Below are 19,253 nucleotides of genomic sequence, written 5' to 3'. Positions count from 1 at the left end.
AGAAGGTGCCGCCATGGGGAACCAGCTAGCTGGCATCGCTCCCTCGCAGATCCTCTCGGTGGACAGCTACTTCTCGGACATCCACGACTTCGAGTACGACAAGAGCTTGGGGAGCACCCGCTTCTTCAAGGTCGCCCGAGCCAAGCACCGGGAGGGACTTGTGGTCGTGAAGGTGTTTGCCATTCAGGATCCGACCTTACCCCTGACGAGCTACAAGCAGGAGCTGGAGGAGCTGAAGATAAGGCTGCACTCGGCACAGAACTGCCTTCCCTTCCAGAAGGCCACCCTGTCCGAGAAGGCCGCAATGCTTTTTAGACAGTATGTGCGGGACAACCTTTATGATCGAATTAGTACTAGGCCATTCCTGAACAACATTGAGAAAAGATGGATTGCTTTTCAGATCCTTACCGCTGTGGACCAAGCCCACAAATCTGGAGTCCGCCACGGGGACATTAAAACAGAGAACATAATGGTGACCAGCTGGAACTGGGTTCTGCTAACTGACTTTGCCAGTTTTAAACCAACTTATCTCCCTGAGGACAATCCCGCCGACTTCAATTATTTCTTTGACACATCACGGAGGAGGACGTGTTACATCGCTCCCGAGCGCTTTGTCGATGGCAGTATGTTTGCCACAGAGTTGGAAAACATGCGGGATCCTTCAACTCCTTTGGTGGACTTGGCAAATAGCAATCAGCGAACAAGAGGGGAGTTAAAACGTGCAATGGATATCTTTTCTGCAGGTACTTGGAGCCATCAGGAGAGACCAGTCTGTTGTTTATGAGTGTGTCAGGGTGCAGAACTTGCTTATTTTAAGCATAAGACCCAGCCCCAAACCTTTCATTCACAGAGAAAGTACACAGTAGAGTAAGCTACATCACTTAAGTGCATCACCATGTGATTTCCAAGGAAGGGAAATCACAAACTGTTCTGTTATGGTTCAACTCTGCCCTGGGAAAGAGATGGTTCTGCAAGGTACAGACCATCGTCGTCTTGTGGCTCAGGTTCCAGGGATGCATAACACATGCCTCATGGGAGCCAGGAGGAGGTTAGTCAGTGGTTCACCTAAGGTTTGGCTGCCTGGGGACTAAGCCAGCTTTCAGTTTGGCAGTATTGGCTTTAGAAGCCCCTTCTTATTTCATTCTCCCCACAGGCAGGAGGTTGGATAACTAAATAAGCTCCTGTCATACTGTCACTCGCAAATACTTGATACAGTCTGACTGTGGGAGTCTGTCTTCAGTCCTGGGTTTGTCTTGAGCAGTTTGAAAGCCATAAGTTTGACTGGGCTTTTTGTTTGTGTTTTGTTTTGTTTTTTTTTAAAGTGATTGAAAATCTGAATTTAAAGGTGATTGTTACTTCATTTTGCAAGCTGCTCTTATGGCCAAACTCCCAGGGCCCTCCACTTATAAAGCAAGATGCTGACTGTTGGGAGCAAACTGCGGGAGTGGGACCACTGAAGAGAACATGTCATGTACATGATGGGGGGGCTGTGTTTGGAAGTCATGTTGTTTCTCACTGGGCTTATAAGCTTGTGTGAGTGAGTATATGCTGTCTCTCAGCATCACTGTGGAAGTAGAGGTTATTTCTTTACCTTCTGTAAAAGGACGGTTTAGTTTTGACCTACTGCCCGATCCATGCTGAATTACTGTTGCTTTTCTGCCATGTGACAGTGATGTAGGTTCCTTTTCTGGTGGTGTATTTTCCAGCTGGCAGGTGGCTGAAGGCGCTGCCCCATGTTTCCTAATTGCAAACTCCTCTGCTATTGGTATGTTTGAAACAAAATACTTTGGAGGTATTTTGGGGATCAAGCGTAAAAAAACAGCTTTTTAGAGCTCAAGATGTTATCTCCTTTCTGCAATTTGGCAACTTGTTTGCCTTATTTTTAATCAAGCTGAGAGCCATGTAGTGTTTATTCTTGTCTGCACGTAGAAAGCAAAACTAAAGTGTTTATAATCTTCTGACATCTTTGACTTTTGGGGTGTTGTTTTTTTTTTTTGTCTTTGTTCCTCAGGCTGCGTAATAGCAGAACTCTTCACAGAAGGTGTACCCTTGTTTGATTTATCTCAGCTTTTGGCTTACAGAAATGGCCTCTTTTCCCCTGATCAAGTCCTAAACAAAATTGAAGACCGCAGTATCAAAGAACTGGTAAGGATGGACTACAGCTTTAGAATTATTTCTGTGGTCTGTTTGTAGTTTTTCACCTACTCTGGTGACAAATTGCTTATTGCTTGGGTTTGGGTTTTGTTTTTTTTTTGTACTACAAATGTTTAAATCTTTAATCTTTCTCTCCTACTTCTGCCTTTCTCAAGGTCACTCAGATGGTCCATCGTGAGCCAGATAAACGTTTAGCAGCTGAAGATTATTTGAAACAGCAACGTAACAATGCATTTCCTGAAATATTTTACACTTTCCTTCAGCCTTACATGGCCCAGTTTGCCAAGGAAACGTTTGTATCAGCAGATGAGCGTATACTGGTCATACGTAAAGATTTGGACAACATCATTCACAATCTCTGCGGGCATGATCGCACAGAGAAAGCCGAGGGAGAGACAAAAGAGAATGGGCTGGTTATTCTAGTGTCTGTGATAACTTCATGTTTACAGACTCTCAAATACTGTGACTCAAAACTGGCTGCTTTGGAACTGATTCTTCATTTAGCACCAAGATTAAGCGTAGAGATTCTTCTGGATCGTATTACTCCTTATCTATTACATTTCAGCAACGACTCTGTGCCCAGGGTGAGGGCAGAATCTGTGAGGACACTAACTAAAGTTCTTGCTCTCGTCAAAGAGGTGCCACGCAATGACATTAACATTTACCCAGAATACATTCTGCCAGGTATTGCACACTTGGCCCAGGATGAAGCCACCATCGTCAGACTTGCATATGCTGGTAAGAGGAAATCCAGTCAAAACTCCAAATCTTAGGCTTTTCTGTATTTCCCTAACTGTTTTCTCCTCTACTCAAAACCATCACATAGCTTGCTGGTTTTGAGTCAGTAAACCTCCCCAGAAGTCTCAGAAATGATTGCAGGTAAAAACATCTGTACTCACTTAAGGTTGGTGCAGCAACTAAATAATTAATGAGTTGAGTTACGCTTAACAGGTGAGTTTCCGGTGTAGATCTGTACCCAAACTAAATAATTGCATTTTAAATAGTTGACAAAATGTGTTTGCTCTCTGCTAGATGAGTAAACATTTTTGTTGTGGGTTTGTTTTGTTTTGGTTTTTTTTTAATTAACATTTAGTCTTCCCCCTAGTTTTGCATTTAAAAGCAACTTGCAGAATGTGTATGTGTGTTTTGGGTTAGGGCCTGGATATAGCACACAGTAGGTCTGCCTACAGATAAGGTAAGGATGAGAGTTTAGAGCGTTATGCTTAGGGAAGCAGCCCTGGCTTTATTCCCTCGATAAGCAAGAGCATAATGAAGAAAAGTACCAAGCAGTCTTTATAGAGCTAAGTATGTGATCAGGGCTTTCAGAGCTTGCCTACCCTTTGCTGCTTATATTAGTTAATCTCAATTGACATTTCATTAGCTCACATTGTTTGCTTAGAGTGGCCTGGTTGAACTGAATTAATATGAAACTAACTTAAATCATCTATGTGTTGCTATGCTTCAGAGTTATTTTCCCACAAAAAGAAATTTGATATTCAGGGGCTGAAATAACAGTATCTGCTATGTAATAGACCATACCATAGCAGATGTTTTCTTCGTACATACGAGTTCTGCCTAGTATAGGAAGAAGCTTTATAGTTATGCCTATATTTGCTATTTATCATGTACCTCTATTTGCTACGACTAGCATATTTTTAAGTGTGTTGTTTTGTTGTCTGGTTGGGTTTTTTCATTTTGCTTTGGTTTTGAGTTCCCCCCTCCCCTCCCCTCCAAAAACATTATAAATTCAGAATTCAGTTGAAAATGTCTCATGTGATGTCTTTCTTTTGTTTACTAAGCTGACAAAACTACTGATAAAACTAATTATTGAAGACAACGTATAGTTAATGAATAGAACTGATTGCTTTTGGTCACCTTGATCTTCCACATATAGATCTTTATGAAAGAACCATATTTTCATGTCTCGCTTTTATTTGTAAATTTTTAAAAAATCTTGTAAATTATAGTATATTCATAATGAATTTTTAAAGTAAGTAATATAGAGCTGAAGTTGTTAAATAAGCTGAAATGGAAGAAACAAAATGTAATCTCTTTTCTGCAAGTAGAAAAATGCTGCAGGTCTCAGTACCGAGACTCCAGTTGCATCTGCTTACACAGAGATTCTCTCTGTGTTCAGTGGTTTGACTATTTTCAAACCGAGCACAGCTAGAATATTTTCTGAAATTTAAAAAGGCTATTTGAACTGCAGTTGCCTTAATTTAAGTTGCCTTAATTTCAAATAGCTTTCCTTTTTAAGAAAGCAATTTAAATTTCAGATAAATATATATATATATGTATATTTAAAGATAGTCTGTTACTTGAGTTAACTTGTGTTCCTAAAGGACACTTTTTGGACGTGCTCAGACTGGTGACTTGGGGCATTTGATCTGGGCTGTGGTCAGGCTCCATTGATGTGCTGTTCTTGTCTTGGCTTTTTTCGGCTGCTTAAGTGGGACTTCTATCTCGATGAGATTGTTCCTGTGCCAGCACTGGCCTGACCCCTATAATATAACCTGAGTTGCTTCAGCAGATTCTAAACAGTGCAGAAGGGTGCCAGATTGCATGAAAAGATATGGGGACAAATGGTTTAAAACCAGAATCCAGCCCTCAAGCGTAATCCTGTTGTTATTCCTTAGGATACGTATCCTAGCATGGTGGTTTGTTGTTGCTGTTTTGTTGCAGTCTACCACATGGGCATGTTAATTAAGTTAATTGGCCTTTAAGTTCTATCAAGTTATTTAGTCATTAGCCTGAGATTAGGTGGCATTTAAGGCTAGTTCTAGAAGACTGAAGTTAGTCCTTGTTGTAATTGTTACCTTTCCACTTGTTTACATGACACAAGTACTGTGTAATTTGAAGTACTTCGCAGTTTTGCTGGAGTTGGGGTCAACAGAAGTGTGTTGACCAAAGCATGTTGTATAATTTCAATCCCATTTGCCCATCATGACCAGTATTGTCAATGTTTATGATCTCGCATCAGGAGGATCATCAGACTGATATAAATTAGAAAAGCAGAATAATTCTTAACGAAAATGTTTTCCTTTGCAGAAAACATAGCTTTGTTGGCAGAAACAGCTCTGAGGTTTCTGGAGTTAGTACAGCTGAAAAATCTAAATATGGAAAATGAACCAAATGGTGAAGAAATGGATGAAACATCTCACCCTAGTGATAACTATGACACAGGTAATGTCAATTCTACTTACCTTACCTGCTTGTAATAGCAAATTATGGGCTAAAGCTCCTAGTTAGCACTAATTTTCCTCACATCTTAAAGTTTAGCCTTTCTATTAAATGGGGAGGATGCTTTGTCTTGACCATTGTCAAAGCATGTGTGTTACAGTTTCATGCAGAAAAAGACACCTCTGTTCTGAACATTGTGCAAGACAAAAAACTATATAAATGCGCACATTTTTCTTCTCCAGAAGTCCTCAAGGTATTTGTGATGCTGGCTGCCTGGTTGCATATCCAGCTTTACTCATGGTCCCATAAAAAAGTCAGCTGCAAAAACATGGCTGTATTCCAAATACTGCTTCCATTGAAATGGCAAGCAACGTTAGCTGTGAAAAACCTGTCAAATTCTGGCACATAGTACTGTATTTTTCAGTCATTCTTCCCTTTCTGTTCCTATGCCTTGCAACTCTTGTCTCTCTTTTTGCATGAAGATGCTGAATGTATGGATGCCATTGGGCAGTATCACTGCTATCTGTGCTACTCTAACTGTGCCACAGAGAATGTGTTAAAATCCTAAGGATGGATTTTCTTTTTCCTTCCTTTGGGAAGGACAGATGTTCATGACACCTGGGTGTCAGCTGCAGTGCCTTTTAGTGGTGCATAGCTTTCCAGAACAATGCTGGGTCACTCTTCTAAGCTGGGAAGAATTTATGGTTTAAAAATTGTCATTTATCTTTTGGATTAAGTAGATCAATCTGTGACTACCCGTAATTAGTAAACATGCCACACATATTCCATCTGGTAGAGCAAAAGGCATGTTTCAATTATCTCAGCTAGTTGCAAGATGATGATTTATAAAAAAAAATCCAAAACACACAAACCCTACCAAAACCAAACATAAAAGAATCCCTTTCAAGTTCTTCACATAAGGCACGGGATGCTCAGAGTTGCTGAGGAGTGAGAGAGGAAGACCCATCTTACAGGCTGGCTGTGTTTTTAAGACATACTGTCCCTTATCCATCAAAATATCCCAGACATGAAAGAAGGAACACAAGAAAGAAAGAAGTTTGGATACTTCTATTTGCCTTACCCTTTTAGAAACCAAGCATGAGAAATTTGAACCCAGAAGACAACTATTTCATCAGGACAGAGAGAGTCCTGATATATAGCAAATTAGGTGATCATCTGATTGCAGGCAAACGGTAATCACCCCTGCAAAGCTGGGACAACTACTTGTTTGAGAACCTCCTTGTACAGCTGTCAGTAATAGCCAGTGCATTAACAATTCTGGTTTTTCCATGTAATAGAAATGGTTTTTCAGTTGCATCATAGAGTAGAAGCGATGGGCAAGGTCATCTTCAAATTTTCCATTGGTATTGTTAGGGTCACTGCTGATACTTAATGAAATTGGAAGTTCTCGCTTTTTCAAGTATCGTTTATTCCTCTCTGTATCCTTAATGAAGCCAATCTATCTACCTAATTAAAAACATACTCTCGATCTGTTGTCAGTACACAAATTTTGAAACTGATAGATAACATACCATACCAGAATTGCCTTGAAGCATTTTGTTGACTGTTGTAACATTACCACTGACTCATTCTGATGCTTCTTCACATCTGCATTTCACCTATATATATATATAACGAGCTGGATCATCTTAGTTGAAGTTACGACGATTTTAGAATATGCTGATCTGGTAAGAATGTCTTACATTTCTATACTTTCTTACTTTGCCACCACCTCATGCTTAGTCTGAAGTCTTTGGGGAGACAGTTGTTGGAATTGTTGAGGTTCTCTGGTGTTGTCCATCTTACTGAGTTGGGTATTTTTCAGTGTTAACTCCTTTAGCAGCAGGTAGCACACATGCACGTATTATTTCTCTCCAACCCAAATGCTCACCCTGTTGTCTCTTGCAGAGTTGCAAGCCTTGCATGAAATGGTGCAGCAGAAAGTTGTGACTTTGCTAAGTGATCCGGAGAATATTGTGAAACAAACACTGATGGAAAATGGAATAACACGTCTCTGTGTCTTTTTTGGACGTCAGAAAGCCAATGATGTTCTTTTATCTCATATGATCACTTTCTTGAATGATAAGAATGACTGGCATCTTCGAGGAGCTTTCTTTGACAGTATTGTTGGTAAGTGTTTGGTTTCAACCAGGCAGAATAGAGAGATAATAATGTAAATAAATTAATTTTTGTGTATGCTAAAAACCGTTAACAGTCATATAAAAGTCCTTTCTTATAAAGATTATTGCAATTTATAGGAAAATACTTGGCTGAATTCTTGGGTGCAAATGTTTCTTTAGGGAGCGAAGATAAATATTTGAACTAAAAGAAAAAATGTATTTATTTTAATACAAGTGAGACTGAGGCATTTAAGTCTAGGTAAGAGTCACATAAAATTAAATGCTGGGTCTTTTGGGTTTTTTCATCTTTGCTATTTTGCGCCTTTTTTTGGGTTTTTTTTTGGGGGGGGGGGTTTTTTGAGTCTTTGCTAAAGCCACTAACTCAAAAAGCTGAATTATGACAAGTAAATACAAAAACTTATGCAAGCTGTCTAGTAGGTGCATCACTTTGCAAGTGTGCATGGTCCCAATAACTTCAGTTGACCTGTTTGTGTGATGAAAACTATGTATTGTTACAGGCTTAAATTATAATTGAATATTTTTTCAGTGCCTTAAAACCTCACTTTAAGACTCTTGTCAGCTCAGAAAACTTACTAATTCTAAAAATCTTACCAGTGATGATATCAGATGTTAAATATACATAGTATTATGTGTGTGTTGGAAATTATTCCATCTGACTGTTGCTGAGAGTCAGTCCTCAGGATTTGTGGGTCAAGAAAACTTTCCCATTGCAGTACCTGGGATGAAAAATGGTATGTCAGGTGCATGGCAAGAAAAATGAGCATGATCAGACTGCAAGCAGGGCCATTGTGGTAGGCAATACATTCCATGATGACTAGAAGCCACAAAATGCTGCACTGGCAAACTCTGATAAGATGTGATGCTAGTAAATTGTTGGAATTTGTTTAGAAGGAGCAATGGGGTTGCCAAAGCACAGGTCAGTGGCCTGGCTTGCAAAAGACATGTAGAGAGATGTGAGGCAGTTAAGTGTAAATGTCAAGACACGTAACCTGTATTTTTAACTCCCCCTCTCTCAGTATCTGTTCCAAACCTCCACAAAAGAATTCAGGTAAAGTTCAAAAGTTGTATTTTTGTTTTATACTCCTTTACTTAAAGCTTTTGCACATCTTCAAAACTGAGCTCTAATGTGTGTTTTAAGTATGTGCAGGCATTGCTGTCTGTGGCTCTGGGCAGATGCCCTTCTGTAGCAAGTGCCACCAAGGGGATTTCTTACTTGTGCTATTTCTCTGTTCTTCCTCTGTTCCTTTTAGCAACTGGTTGCAAAGCCCAGCATTAATACATGAGCAAGTATATAGATTATTACCTTATTAGAGTAAAAGTGATAAAGTTATTTATGTTTAATCTTGATTCTCATGGGAAGACATTGAGTTTTCTGGTAATTATCCATCCCAAATAGCTGGACTACAAGCAGAGGCAGTTACGGTCTGTGCCGAGAACCACATTTAACAATAGCTCAATAAGCTTGAGCTATCCAATGTAAAACTTTCTTTTTGCTCTTGAGAATGGTCAGAGGACTTGCCCAGTTGTTTGTAGTAAGGGATGTTAGCTTGATGGATGTAAAGCTAGAGGAGAGATCAGAAATCCAGTAAGGTCCATCTTCCTGACTGTTGCCAGACATCAATTATTGTAGACGGCATATCTAATCCAAGGAAGCAGTTCCAGATGGCAGTTTCCTGTAGCCAATGGCTGATTTTCATGTGGGAAAGGACAACTAGGAAAGCAGTTGTGATGCAGTTGATATATTTTTGTTCAGCAGCTTTGAAGGAATTACGTTCATTTTGCTTTTGATCTTGGTTTCTTTCTAAGATTTTGAATTATATTTTAGAATTGGATTTATTTTTGAAACTAGGGTCAAGGTGGCTTCATGTTGGCAAATAATTTTAGAGTATTTAACTAAATGGCAAATCTTGCACCAGTTCAGGCTGGAAGAATTTTAGAAGATTGTTCTAAAATTTCCTTTTTGACTATTAGTGATTTTTTTCTTTTGTGGCTAAATGAATGTCTGTGCTTATAGACTTCCCTTGCTGATAATCAGTCCAGTATCCAGTTCAGACTTTTCAAGAGTCTAAATGATACAACCACTGCTAAGTTAAAAGACAAAATCCTGCTAACAGAACCTTTCATTGTTGCTTACTTGTCATTTCCATGTACAAATGCAGGCACTGCACCCCTTCAGAGCACTGCTGGTTTTGCCTTGCTGTTGCAGACTTGTGCTGGCCAGCTGCGTGCTGACATCTATGCCTGGCGTCTGGAAGGACCTCTGCAGGCACAGGGATCTGCTTTTGTCAAACAGTTTTCAGAATATTGGTCTAACTTTGAATGGAAAGAAGCTTCTTTTTTTTCCTAATGACTAATAATCTATTTTGAGGCGTCTCTGTGGGATAGCTATTTTAAACTTTGGTGAGGACTGGCAAGGAAGTGCTACTTTGGATTTTTATGTTTTCTTTTTACGTTTCAGGTGTTGCTGCTTATGTTGGCTGGCAAAGCTCATCAATACTGAAACCTCTGCTTCAACAAGGTCTCAGTGATGCTGAAGAATTTGTCATTTATAAAGCCCTCAATGCTCTCACTTGTATGTGCCAGTTAGGGCTCTTGCAAAAGCCCCATATTTATGAGTTTGCTTGTGATATCGGTGAGTTGGAGCACTGGAGAATATGTTGTTTTTCCTAGTTAGGAAAAGAAATCTTAGTATTACATAAAGCTTCACTGTCAGCTTAACTGTCCAATATGCATACCTATAGTACTGTTTTAGAATCTACACAAAACTGTATTAATCAACTATTGCTAGTCAGACTATGAGTGCTCAGAACTCTAAAATATTAATTTTGGTGAAGAAATTCGAAGTGGCTTCTCTGATTTCATAAAGGACAGCAGCAAACAACACTTAGTCCAAAAGCTTTCTGCATTAAGATCTTTGCTGTTTTTCATGCCAACCTCCTATAAAGAAAAACTCCTGGTTACTTCTGGAAGTTGATCAGGCACATAACTTGCAAACTCTTAGCCGTCAGCCTTTGAGGAAGGGGGGAATCCAGTCCTTCAGATAATAAATGATCCTTTCTCATCCTGTTTCTAACACCGTAAAATCTCATTTAACTCAATAGAATCTTGAATAGAGTTGGTCTCCTCCTTTATCAGACTTATCAGTTCAATTTAGATGTGCCCAAGATTTACCAGGTATTTGTGGAAAAGAAAATACCAACTGATCTTTTCAGATGTGGTCTGCTTTTTCCTTATGTTAGGGCTTTTCAAATGCCATAACATTATGGGGCAGATGATCTGTGACTATATCTCATGACTACATGCAGTCCTTTGATTACAACTTCTTAAAACCTACATAATTGAGATGGACTTCTGAGTCTGATAATCTTACAATATAAGTAGTGACTATTCAAGGCACAGAGGGGAAGAAGGAAAGAATAAAGTTTTACTTAAAAATGAAAAAAAAAATAATCACTGGTATTAGGATTATCCATAATAGCCCAGAATAAGGTTGAGACCTATTTTTGAATCTCCTTTGCAAATCTGAAGTTGACAACAAGTATTGAAATGAATAAATAGGAAAAATATGCTTTTAGGCAGCAGCAAGGAAGCTGAGCAGCATGGACACAGTGAAGTCCATGAGATAGTTTTCTCAGTATGAGTGTTTTAATCTTGGTACTCTGAAGGAAGGAAGGTTCAGTTTTGGGATAATTCTAGGGGAAGGAAATGACATCGCAGGCTGCCATATATAAGATGATTCCCTCTTTTTAATATGAATGATATATTTTAACAGCCTATTATTTATTACTTTTTTTCAGCACCTTTCCTGTGTCATCCTAATCTTTGGGTATGTTATGGTGCTGTTGGATTTATCACTGTGGTAGCACAGTATTTGAATATTGCTGATGTCTACTGCAAGCTAATGCCATACCTCCATCCCTTTATCACACAACCAATAATACAGGTAATAAGTCAAATAATATTGAAGTGAGTATATCTTGGCTAGTTATAACTCTTAAGTCTGTCTTGGCCATAGTCCTGGGCCAAGATTAGTCCAAAATTAGGGTTGGTTTTTTTGGTTTTTTTTGGGTTTTTTTTTTTTTTTCAAGTAAGGTTGGAGGCAGCATAGTTTTTGGAACTCAGCTGGCAGACATTGCCAGAATGGCCATTGCCTTTCATGTTTGAAAGGCTGTTGTCTCAAATTCATTGCAAGTTGCAGAACATTTTACAAAGGTTAAAGTCAGCAGGTATGTCTTTGGTTCAAGCCCTTCTCTGCCTTGTTTACAATCAAACTCTTGCAATATTGTGCTATTTTATGAGTCTAAAAGTCATGAAAAGTTGGCAGTGAAACAAGTGTTTGTGTTTTATGCTTTCATCTTCAAGACCAAGTGTTCCAGCCCTGCCCCGCTAGCACATTTGGCTGTGGGCCTGACCCTGTGAAAATAGGGGCAGTCTGTTAGGCAACAGTTACCGTGCTTGTGGCTTCAGCAGTGCTACTGCCAAGGGCAAGGGCAGAATACTCAGCATGAATGAGTTAAGTAATTTCATAACGGCACGTGTCTAGGAATGACCTGCATGATGCTGGTAATATGATCATATTTGTATCCTATTGCATCTAACTTTTGGACCTCTAGAATGCATCTCTCAGGTGTTTAAATAAATAAGAAACAAATGCAGTACTTAAACACGTGATGCGCTTTTCAGTGTAACATTTTCTTGTAAACCAGGCAGGTGGTAACTTCACTAGAAGAATATTTTTATCTTGTTTACATTTCCCTAGACACCTTGCGCAGTGTTTTGGGCACTGATTGATAAATTTCTGTCTTCTTCACTTCCTGCTTCATTTTAGTCTGTAAGTCTTTACTATACAACACTAAATATAGTAAGCAAGTAGGGGGTAATATTTAGTTGAATCATAATAAAGTCCTTCCTTTGGACTCATTTTGAAGTTGTTTTTCATGTGGACAGACAACTATGAGCTGCATGTTATAGGAATGAGGTCTTCTGACACGGATGTGAAAGAACAATTGCAATCCCAACTCCATCACCTCCCGTTAATTATTTTGAGTATTCCAACCTTTGTACAAGCATTTATGTCATAATTTGGGGCCTAATTAGGTTTAGCCATTTAAATGTGGGACTGTAACTGGGGGCCTATTTCATGAATATGGCTTGCCCTCCCCCTGCCATCTTAAGACCTACTCTTGAAACAGCAAAGAGCAAGTACTAAAAAGTATAAACTCGAAGGAATGTTGGGGCTGAAAGTAATATGGGTTGTATGCAAGATTTTGTTTGTTCAGACACATTCTATGAACACAGACAGACACTGATTTGCCACCTGGGAGAATAGAAACTTGTTTGGGTTTTTTTCTGTTTCAACAGGAATGAACTATCTTTAGTAAAGAATCTTTAGTAGTAAAGAACTGTCCTGGTTAATGATTCTAAATTATGCCCTAACTCGTCAGTTTCTTATGATTGTTTATTAATGTCTCAATATGCTTTGAATATTGCTTAATTAGATGGTTGTGCATCCTTATTCCTTTGTATACATAGGAGGAAACCTGGTAATCTGACTGGCATAGAGGAGGAGCTCTTCTAGTTGGCATTTTTACAGTGTAAATATAGGATAAAGAAAGACAGTTTGAAATATGTACTTATAGCAGAATTTTTAATGCCATCTAGCAATACCAAGTTACCATTCTGAGACTGCTGGTAAAGAGAATGGAGAAAACCAGATGTGACCAACACGGATCTTATTTTCAAGAAAGGAGATAATTTGAATCTAGATTATTTGCACAATGATGTGCAATGATTTTGAAGTACTACATGATTTTTTCTTACTGTAAGTTTGAAACCATCTCTCCAGGACTGGCTGAGCTGGAAACTGGTTTTTAGAACCATGCATTCAGGGGAAGAGATTAATTTTTGTATTATATTTGCAGTTGTCCAGTCATTGACTTTCAGGGTAGGAGAAAAAAATGCAAACACTATAGACATGAGGTGACAGTGTTTACTGCTAGATTTCCTCATGTTTATATGGATATCATCCTCCTCCGTGTTGACTGATCTTTCTTTTGGAATTGCAGATAGATAAAGAAATAGTCCTGTTAAGTGTACTTAAAGAGCCTGTCAGCCGTTCCATATTTGATTATGTCTTAAGATCAAAGGATATCACAAGCCTCTTCCGACACCTTCATATGCGTCAGAAGAAGAGGAATGGTGTTCTCCCTGACTGTCCACCCCCAGAGGACCCTGCCATTGCACAGCTTTTGAAGAAGCTTCTTTCACAAGTAATGTTTTTCATTATGCACTTTGAAAGTCAGGCTTGAGGCACTTGGGCTCTGAACGTCTCCACAGACCCAAAACTTGCCGTTGCTGCTGTGGGGGGTCCCAGGCTGAGGTTCTGATCCTGCAGTGTGTTCTCTCCTTCCACTTCCGAGCCAGAAATTAATGCTGCTGCTTGTTACATCTTCATGCCTTGATGCATGTTCTCACTCAAAAGTAAACAGTATTTTCTTCTATTTTGTAGGGCATGACTGAGGAGGAAGAAAACAAACTGTTAGCACTGAAAGACTTTATGTTAAAGTCAAATAAAGCTAAAGCAAATATAGTGGATCAGAGCCATCTGCATGACAGCAGTCAGAAAGGGGTGATTGACTTGTCAGCTCTGGGAATAACTGGGAGACAAGTGGATCTTGTTAAAACAAAGCAGGACCCTGATGACAAACGTGGTTGGTATATTTTGTGGTCTGTATAGGTAAAGTATAGCCTTTCTTTCAGCGTCAGTGAAATTAAGTCTTTAATTTACTCAGCGAGTGTTCTCAGTAATTCAGCCTACATAATTATCACCATCCTCACCAGGTTTGCTATAAGAAAATTACTGCTGCTATTTGAAATGTGAGGTGGTGAAAGATGGGCATGTTTTGCCCCTGAGAAGATTTAAATTACTATGCATTTGCAGTAGTAGTATGCACCATTTGTTTAGCAGATCATGACAACTAGGGCTATAGTGACCCATGCTAACAGTGTAAATTATAAAGGTTACATTTCTGTACTCTCTGCTTTCCCTCAAGAAGCAATGAGCTCTTACATATATCTGTGTCAGCTGACTTAACCTAGCAGTACGGGCTTCCCAATATGTAAAATAATAAACAGGCTTATAAACATTGGACTTGCCTGTAGTCTGAAAGTACTGACCAACCTTAGTGAATGTTGTCATGATAACGTTTGGATTTTGGGTTTCATTTTTTTTCTCTTCTTCCACCTCCTCCCTCTCTCCTAACTGCTTATAGCTAGAAAACATGTAAAGCAAGACTCAAATGTAAATGAAGAATGGAAAAGCATGTTTGGGTCCCTGGAACCAACAAACATCTCCCAGCCCGTATCCAAAGGACATGGGCAAACAACTGATCCTGAAGCCATCCAGGCTGGGAAACCACTTCGTTCAGAGTCCTCAGCTGGCATTTGTACCACTTTATCATCCTCTCCACAGGTATTACTGAAAAATAGTATCTTTGCATCTTAAACTGAAATGATTAAGTTGTTTTAAAGCCAAGTGGGACTACAGGGATGTGGCATTCTTGTTTGTTTGGAGGTTATTAGACACTGGTCATGGTATTCTCTGGTGTCTTCTCTAGTACAGTAGCTGACTTTCAAATTCTTATTTTTAAAGTAGGAATTGAGAGAAGGATGCGGGTAAGTTGAATAGAAGAGTTTCACTAACAAGTAGATGTTTTGCAAGAAGGGATGGGGCTTTGTGAATTAGTCAATCATTAGGTAAGCTGTTCTAGCAGGGAAGACTTTCCCTCAAATTGCATGCCCTGATATGTGTTGTGAGGAAGAGATGTCATGATTTTAACTGGAACTGGTGTATCATATCATAGCTGCTTTTAGACATCCCATGCCTGTAGTACTTAGTACCGGCTACAGAAAGATGGTCTGGAAGCCCTGCAGGCTGTGGAGGCATCTGAACACTGTTTCCTACTTGGTTTCTAGTTGGAGATTAATTTCTGCTAGCTTTAAAGGAGTGTCCACTCTGAACTAAGGGGGAACAGTTTTCTTTTTAAAGCCCAATATAAAGAAATAATTGTTTGAGAGCTAACCTGCAATTCTGTCAGTCTTGAGAGCCATAACTGCTTCTGTAATCGTGTATGAGGTGTGCGTGGCAGTTTCTACAAATAGAATACAGAACAGACTAGGCAAACAGGGTAGAGTAAGTGAATGGTTAAGCTTTTCTATAAATAATAATTTTCACTATTTTACATTGTTTTTATGGAACATGAATTCTTTACTGCTAATTTATTGCTAGTTGATTCAATTAGAAAAAAAAGCTTTTTCCACTTTCTTTCAGTGTGACCCAGTAATCTTAAGAGCAAGATCTATCCATGTGTAGAATATAAGGGTTATATTTTGAAGTACTTTCCTCTTACAGGCATCTGATGGAGTGGTTGTTCAGCCCAGGAAACCAACCATGCAGGTGCTGAGCAGTACAGCGTCCCCATCTGCACACCACTTACGCATCACCACTTGCAAAACAGAACTTCAGCAGCTGATCCAGCAGAAGCGAGAGCAGTGTAATGCAGAGAGGCTTGCCAAACAGATGATGGAGAATGCTGAGTGGGAGAGCAAGCCCCCACCTCCAGGTAAATTGCAGGCCACTAAGGTAGCTATATAAAAAAATGTGTATATATAATTTGAGTCAAAACGTCATTATTGAAAGGAAAAAATGCAAAAGATGAGGAAAAGGGGTAATTATTAGATTAAAGAATGTGCCTACTATGCAGAACATGCATTTGGCAAAATATATGCATGACCTATGAAAGAGGTCATCGAACGTAGAGCTTTACCTTGCAGAAACAGATCCAAAGCACAGGTCTGAAGTCCAGGTTGCGTGCTCTGTTTCAGTGAGTTTTCTGTTTGTAGCCAGGTATATGGCAGATTTGGCATATATAACTTGCCATCCTGTAACAGCCTCCCCTTGTTTTGGGCAAGGGGAGAAGCACTGTGTTGGGAGGTGAGAAATGTATTTTGCCTGGGTTAGCTCCAGATTTTCAGCCATCCTGTGAGTATTGTAACCCCTTGGCCAGATTTTCTTATCAAGTGGCACACGTACAGGGGTAGGCTGTTGGAGCTGCCCTTGTTTACAAAGGAGCCTGTCCCTACTAGCAGTGGTGACAGTGACACAGTGCCCAGCCACAAAGAATATGTTCTCTCACACAAATGTGTGTTCTCGTACTATGTTATTGCATTATTGTTCCTTCTTGTTCCTCCCCTGGAGCAACACCCAGGTTTTGCTCATGAGGGCTCTGGCAGCCACTGTGGGAGAAAACATACAATTTTAAATCACAGCCATCTTCCTATGGCCACAACTTAAATTTTGAAGCTCCAGGTTGAGACTGGGATTTCCTGAGATTAGTCCTCATCCTCATCATTTTCTGCTGGTGTTCTCCACTCCATGTGCTTGTTGCTGGGTGTCCCATATGGAGATGTCTGACTGGCCTCTCTAATGGGAGTTCATGTGCTTAAACTCCAGATTTTGAGAGCAGAGTCTGTACAAGCTAGGCTTGCAGTAATCGACACATGTATGCTAAAGTCTTTTGGTAAATCTAGGATTAAAGGTACACACTTAGGCATATACAACTACCAAGTCAATTTAAGGGAAGTAGTAGAAAATCATCAGGAAAATGGTCCAATCGGATAGCATTTGAACATAACTAACATTGACTGAGCTTGGCTAAGCCATCTATTTGTCTTCTGAAGAAAGTTTTACAACCTATGAAATAACATGTTCCAATACAAGCAGCTGACCTGCTCTGTTACACGAGTGAGTGCCAGAAAAATGTTCATATTTAAAGTTTGTATCTCATTCTGAAATTTGCTGTGGTTTGTCTTTCATTATCTTCACTAAAGTAGATGCCTGCTGGAAGTGCAGCCAAATACATCTGTGTTGCTTACTTCAGAGGAGGAAACCATACAAATGTTAGCAATTTCTTGGCAAGAGTTATTTCATGGCAGCTTAAGTCCTCAATTTCTTTCTGAAGGACTGGAGTATATTTTCTGTTACTCTGTTGTACTAGGTACCTAAGGCTGACAGTGTAACATGTAATGCAGCACTGAACCTGTCGGTTCACGAACACTACAGATAATCCAGAAACTTAAGTCTGTCCCAGTGTGTTGCTTGTTGTGTTCATTTTGGGCATTTATAGGATTGCCATTTGCAGCACAGCAGTCTGCATGCTGATAGCAGAAGTGTGCACTAGTATCTGTAGAAGTCTACATAGAAGGGCTCTTTGTAATTTCACTGAATGTACATGGAATCCATCTAAAAGACAATTCTTACCTGGATCTGCCAATAGGGTTTAGTTTAGAATTAAGCAAGTAGGCTTTTCCCTTTAACATTTTGTTCTTTGTTTTCAGTGCCTTCTGTGCTGTGCAGCTGTAATGACTGTATCATAGAATCACAGAACAGTTTGGGTTGGAAAGGACCTTAAGATCACCCAGTTCAAACCCTCTGCCATGGGCAGGGACACCTCACTAGACCATGTCACCCAAGGCTCTGTCCAACCTGGCCTTGAACACTGACAGGGATGGAGCATTCACCACTTCTTTGGGCGGTCTGTGCCACTGCCTTAGCACCCTCACAGGGGAAAGCTTCTTCATTATATTTAACCTGAACTTCCCCTGTTTCAGTTTGAACCCATCACCCCTTGTCCTATCACTACAGTCCCTGATGAAGAGTCCCTCTCCAGCAGCCTTGTAGCCCCCTTCAGACACTGGCAGCTGCTCTGAGGTCTCCATGCAGCTTCTCTTCTCCAGGCTGAACTGCCCCAGTGTTCTCAGCCTGGCTTTGCATGGCTTCATGTATCCTGATACAGCTGTTAGTAGATGCGATCAGGGAGATTTTCATGTTCCTAATTAGGTTATGAAATCAACACCAAATTCCATGGTTTTGTTTTTCCCTGCAGGTTGGCGTCCCAAAGGATTGTTGGTAGCTCATCTTCATGAACACAAATCTGCTGTGAACCGTATTCGGGTCTCTGATGAGCACTCCATTTTTGCCACTTGCTCAAATGATGGCACAGTGAAAGTCTGGAATAGCCAAAAAATGGAAGGAAAAACCACTACAACCAGGTAGCTTTAAAACTCAGGGGGTTTTGGGACTGCTGTTTTAGGAGTGCAAAATAAATCAGAGTGGGAAGCAAAATAGGAATCACTTGTGAGTGTGCTGGAGATACCAGTAATGAAATACACTGATGTACTTGGCATGCAGCTATAAAATACTAGGTTTCAGTTAGTTAATGAAAGAAAAAACATCACTAGGAAATGCAATCACAGCTATAGTAATTATGGGCTTTTTTTATTTCATTTCTATACATACATAAATATATCCTGGTGCTGCTGTTTAAAGCCATCTGAGGGTTTTTTGAACAAATTAGCTTTATGCTTAACTATCTCATCCACTGATACTTGATGCAGGAAAGCTGTATTGCTGGTTGAAGCACAGGTGGTATGGTATGCTGCTTTGATACAGTCCTAGAATAGACTTTTATTTTACTGGTAGGCAGATGTGTGCTTCTGCACCTGGAGACTCATAGCCTAGAGGCTTAAAGATGGAGAGTTAAGCTTGCAGAGGCAACACAAGCTTTGTTGCTTTCTTATTTTGGAACACTTAGAAAATGTTATATAGAAAAGTGTTATTTTCACTCAGAAAATGTTATTACATTACCAGAATGTAATGGTTCACTGGAAATAACGAGCCATTGGTTTTAAGTAAGTGTTTGAGAGAAGTAATTTTTTTTT

The 19,253-nt window shown here is 39.7% G+C and overlaps 2 protein-coding genes across 2 annotated transcripts; both read left to right on the top strand.

Moving 5' to 3' along the window:
* Positions 1 to 6: 6 nt before the first annotated feature.
* PIK3R4 (phosphoinositide-3-kinase, regulatory subunit 4) lies at positions 7 to 13,854 on the top strand. The gene is made up of 8 exons (XM_010019457.1): positions 7 to 743; positions 2,012 to 2,145; positions 2,310 to 2,892; positions 5,203 to 5,337; positions 7,243 to 7,464; positions 9,934 to 10,107; positions 11,273 to 11,418; positions 13,541 to 13,854. Exons 1-8 carry the CDS (start codon positions 14 to 16, stop codon positions 13,781 to 13,783), a joined length of 2,367 nt encoding a protein of 788 aa, XP_010017759.1. The 5' UTR covers positions 7 to 13; the 3' UTR covers positions 13,784 to 13,854.
* Positions 13,855 to 14,729: 875 nt separating this feature from the next.
* On the top strand, positions 14,730 to 18,584 carry LOC104409551 (phosphoinositide 3-kinase regulatory subunit 4-like; the record flags this gene model as incomplete). The annotated part of the gene is made up of 3 exons (XM_010019458.1): positions 14,730 to 14,946; positions 15,886 to 16,096; positions 18,419 to 18,584. Coding segments are annotated over exons 1-3 (527 nt in total), but the record flags the coding sequence as incomplete, so codon positions are not given.
* Positions 18,585 to 19,253: the final 669 nt, after the last annotated feature.

Source organism: Nestor notabilis, unplaced genomic scaffold (assembly GCF_000696875.1).
Source record: "Nestor notabilis isolate BGI_N333 unplaced genomic scaffold, ASM69687v1 scaffold8848, whole genome shotgun sequence".
In the NCBI taxonomy this organism is placed as follows: Eukaryota; Metazoa; Chordata; class Aves; order Psittaciformes; family Psittacidae; genus Nestor; species Nestor notabilis.
This window is presented reverse-complemented; position numbering and strand designations above follow the sequence as displayed.

Coding starts and splice junctions, on each gene's coding strand:
- PIK3R4 (XM_010019457.1), top strand. CDS start 14: ATGGGGAACCAGCTAGCTGGCATCGCTCCCTCGCAGATCCTCTCGGTG. Junction 2,893..5,202: donor CGTCAGACTTGCATATGCTG/GTAAGAGGAAAT, acceptor TTTCCTTTGCAG/AAAACATAGCTTTGTTGGCA. Junction 11,419..13,540: donor TCACACAACCAATAATACAG/GTAATAAGTCAA, acceptor TTGGAATTGCAG/ATAGATAAAGAAATAGTCCT.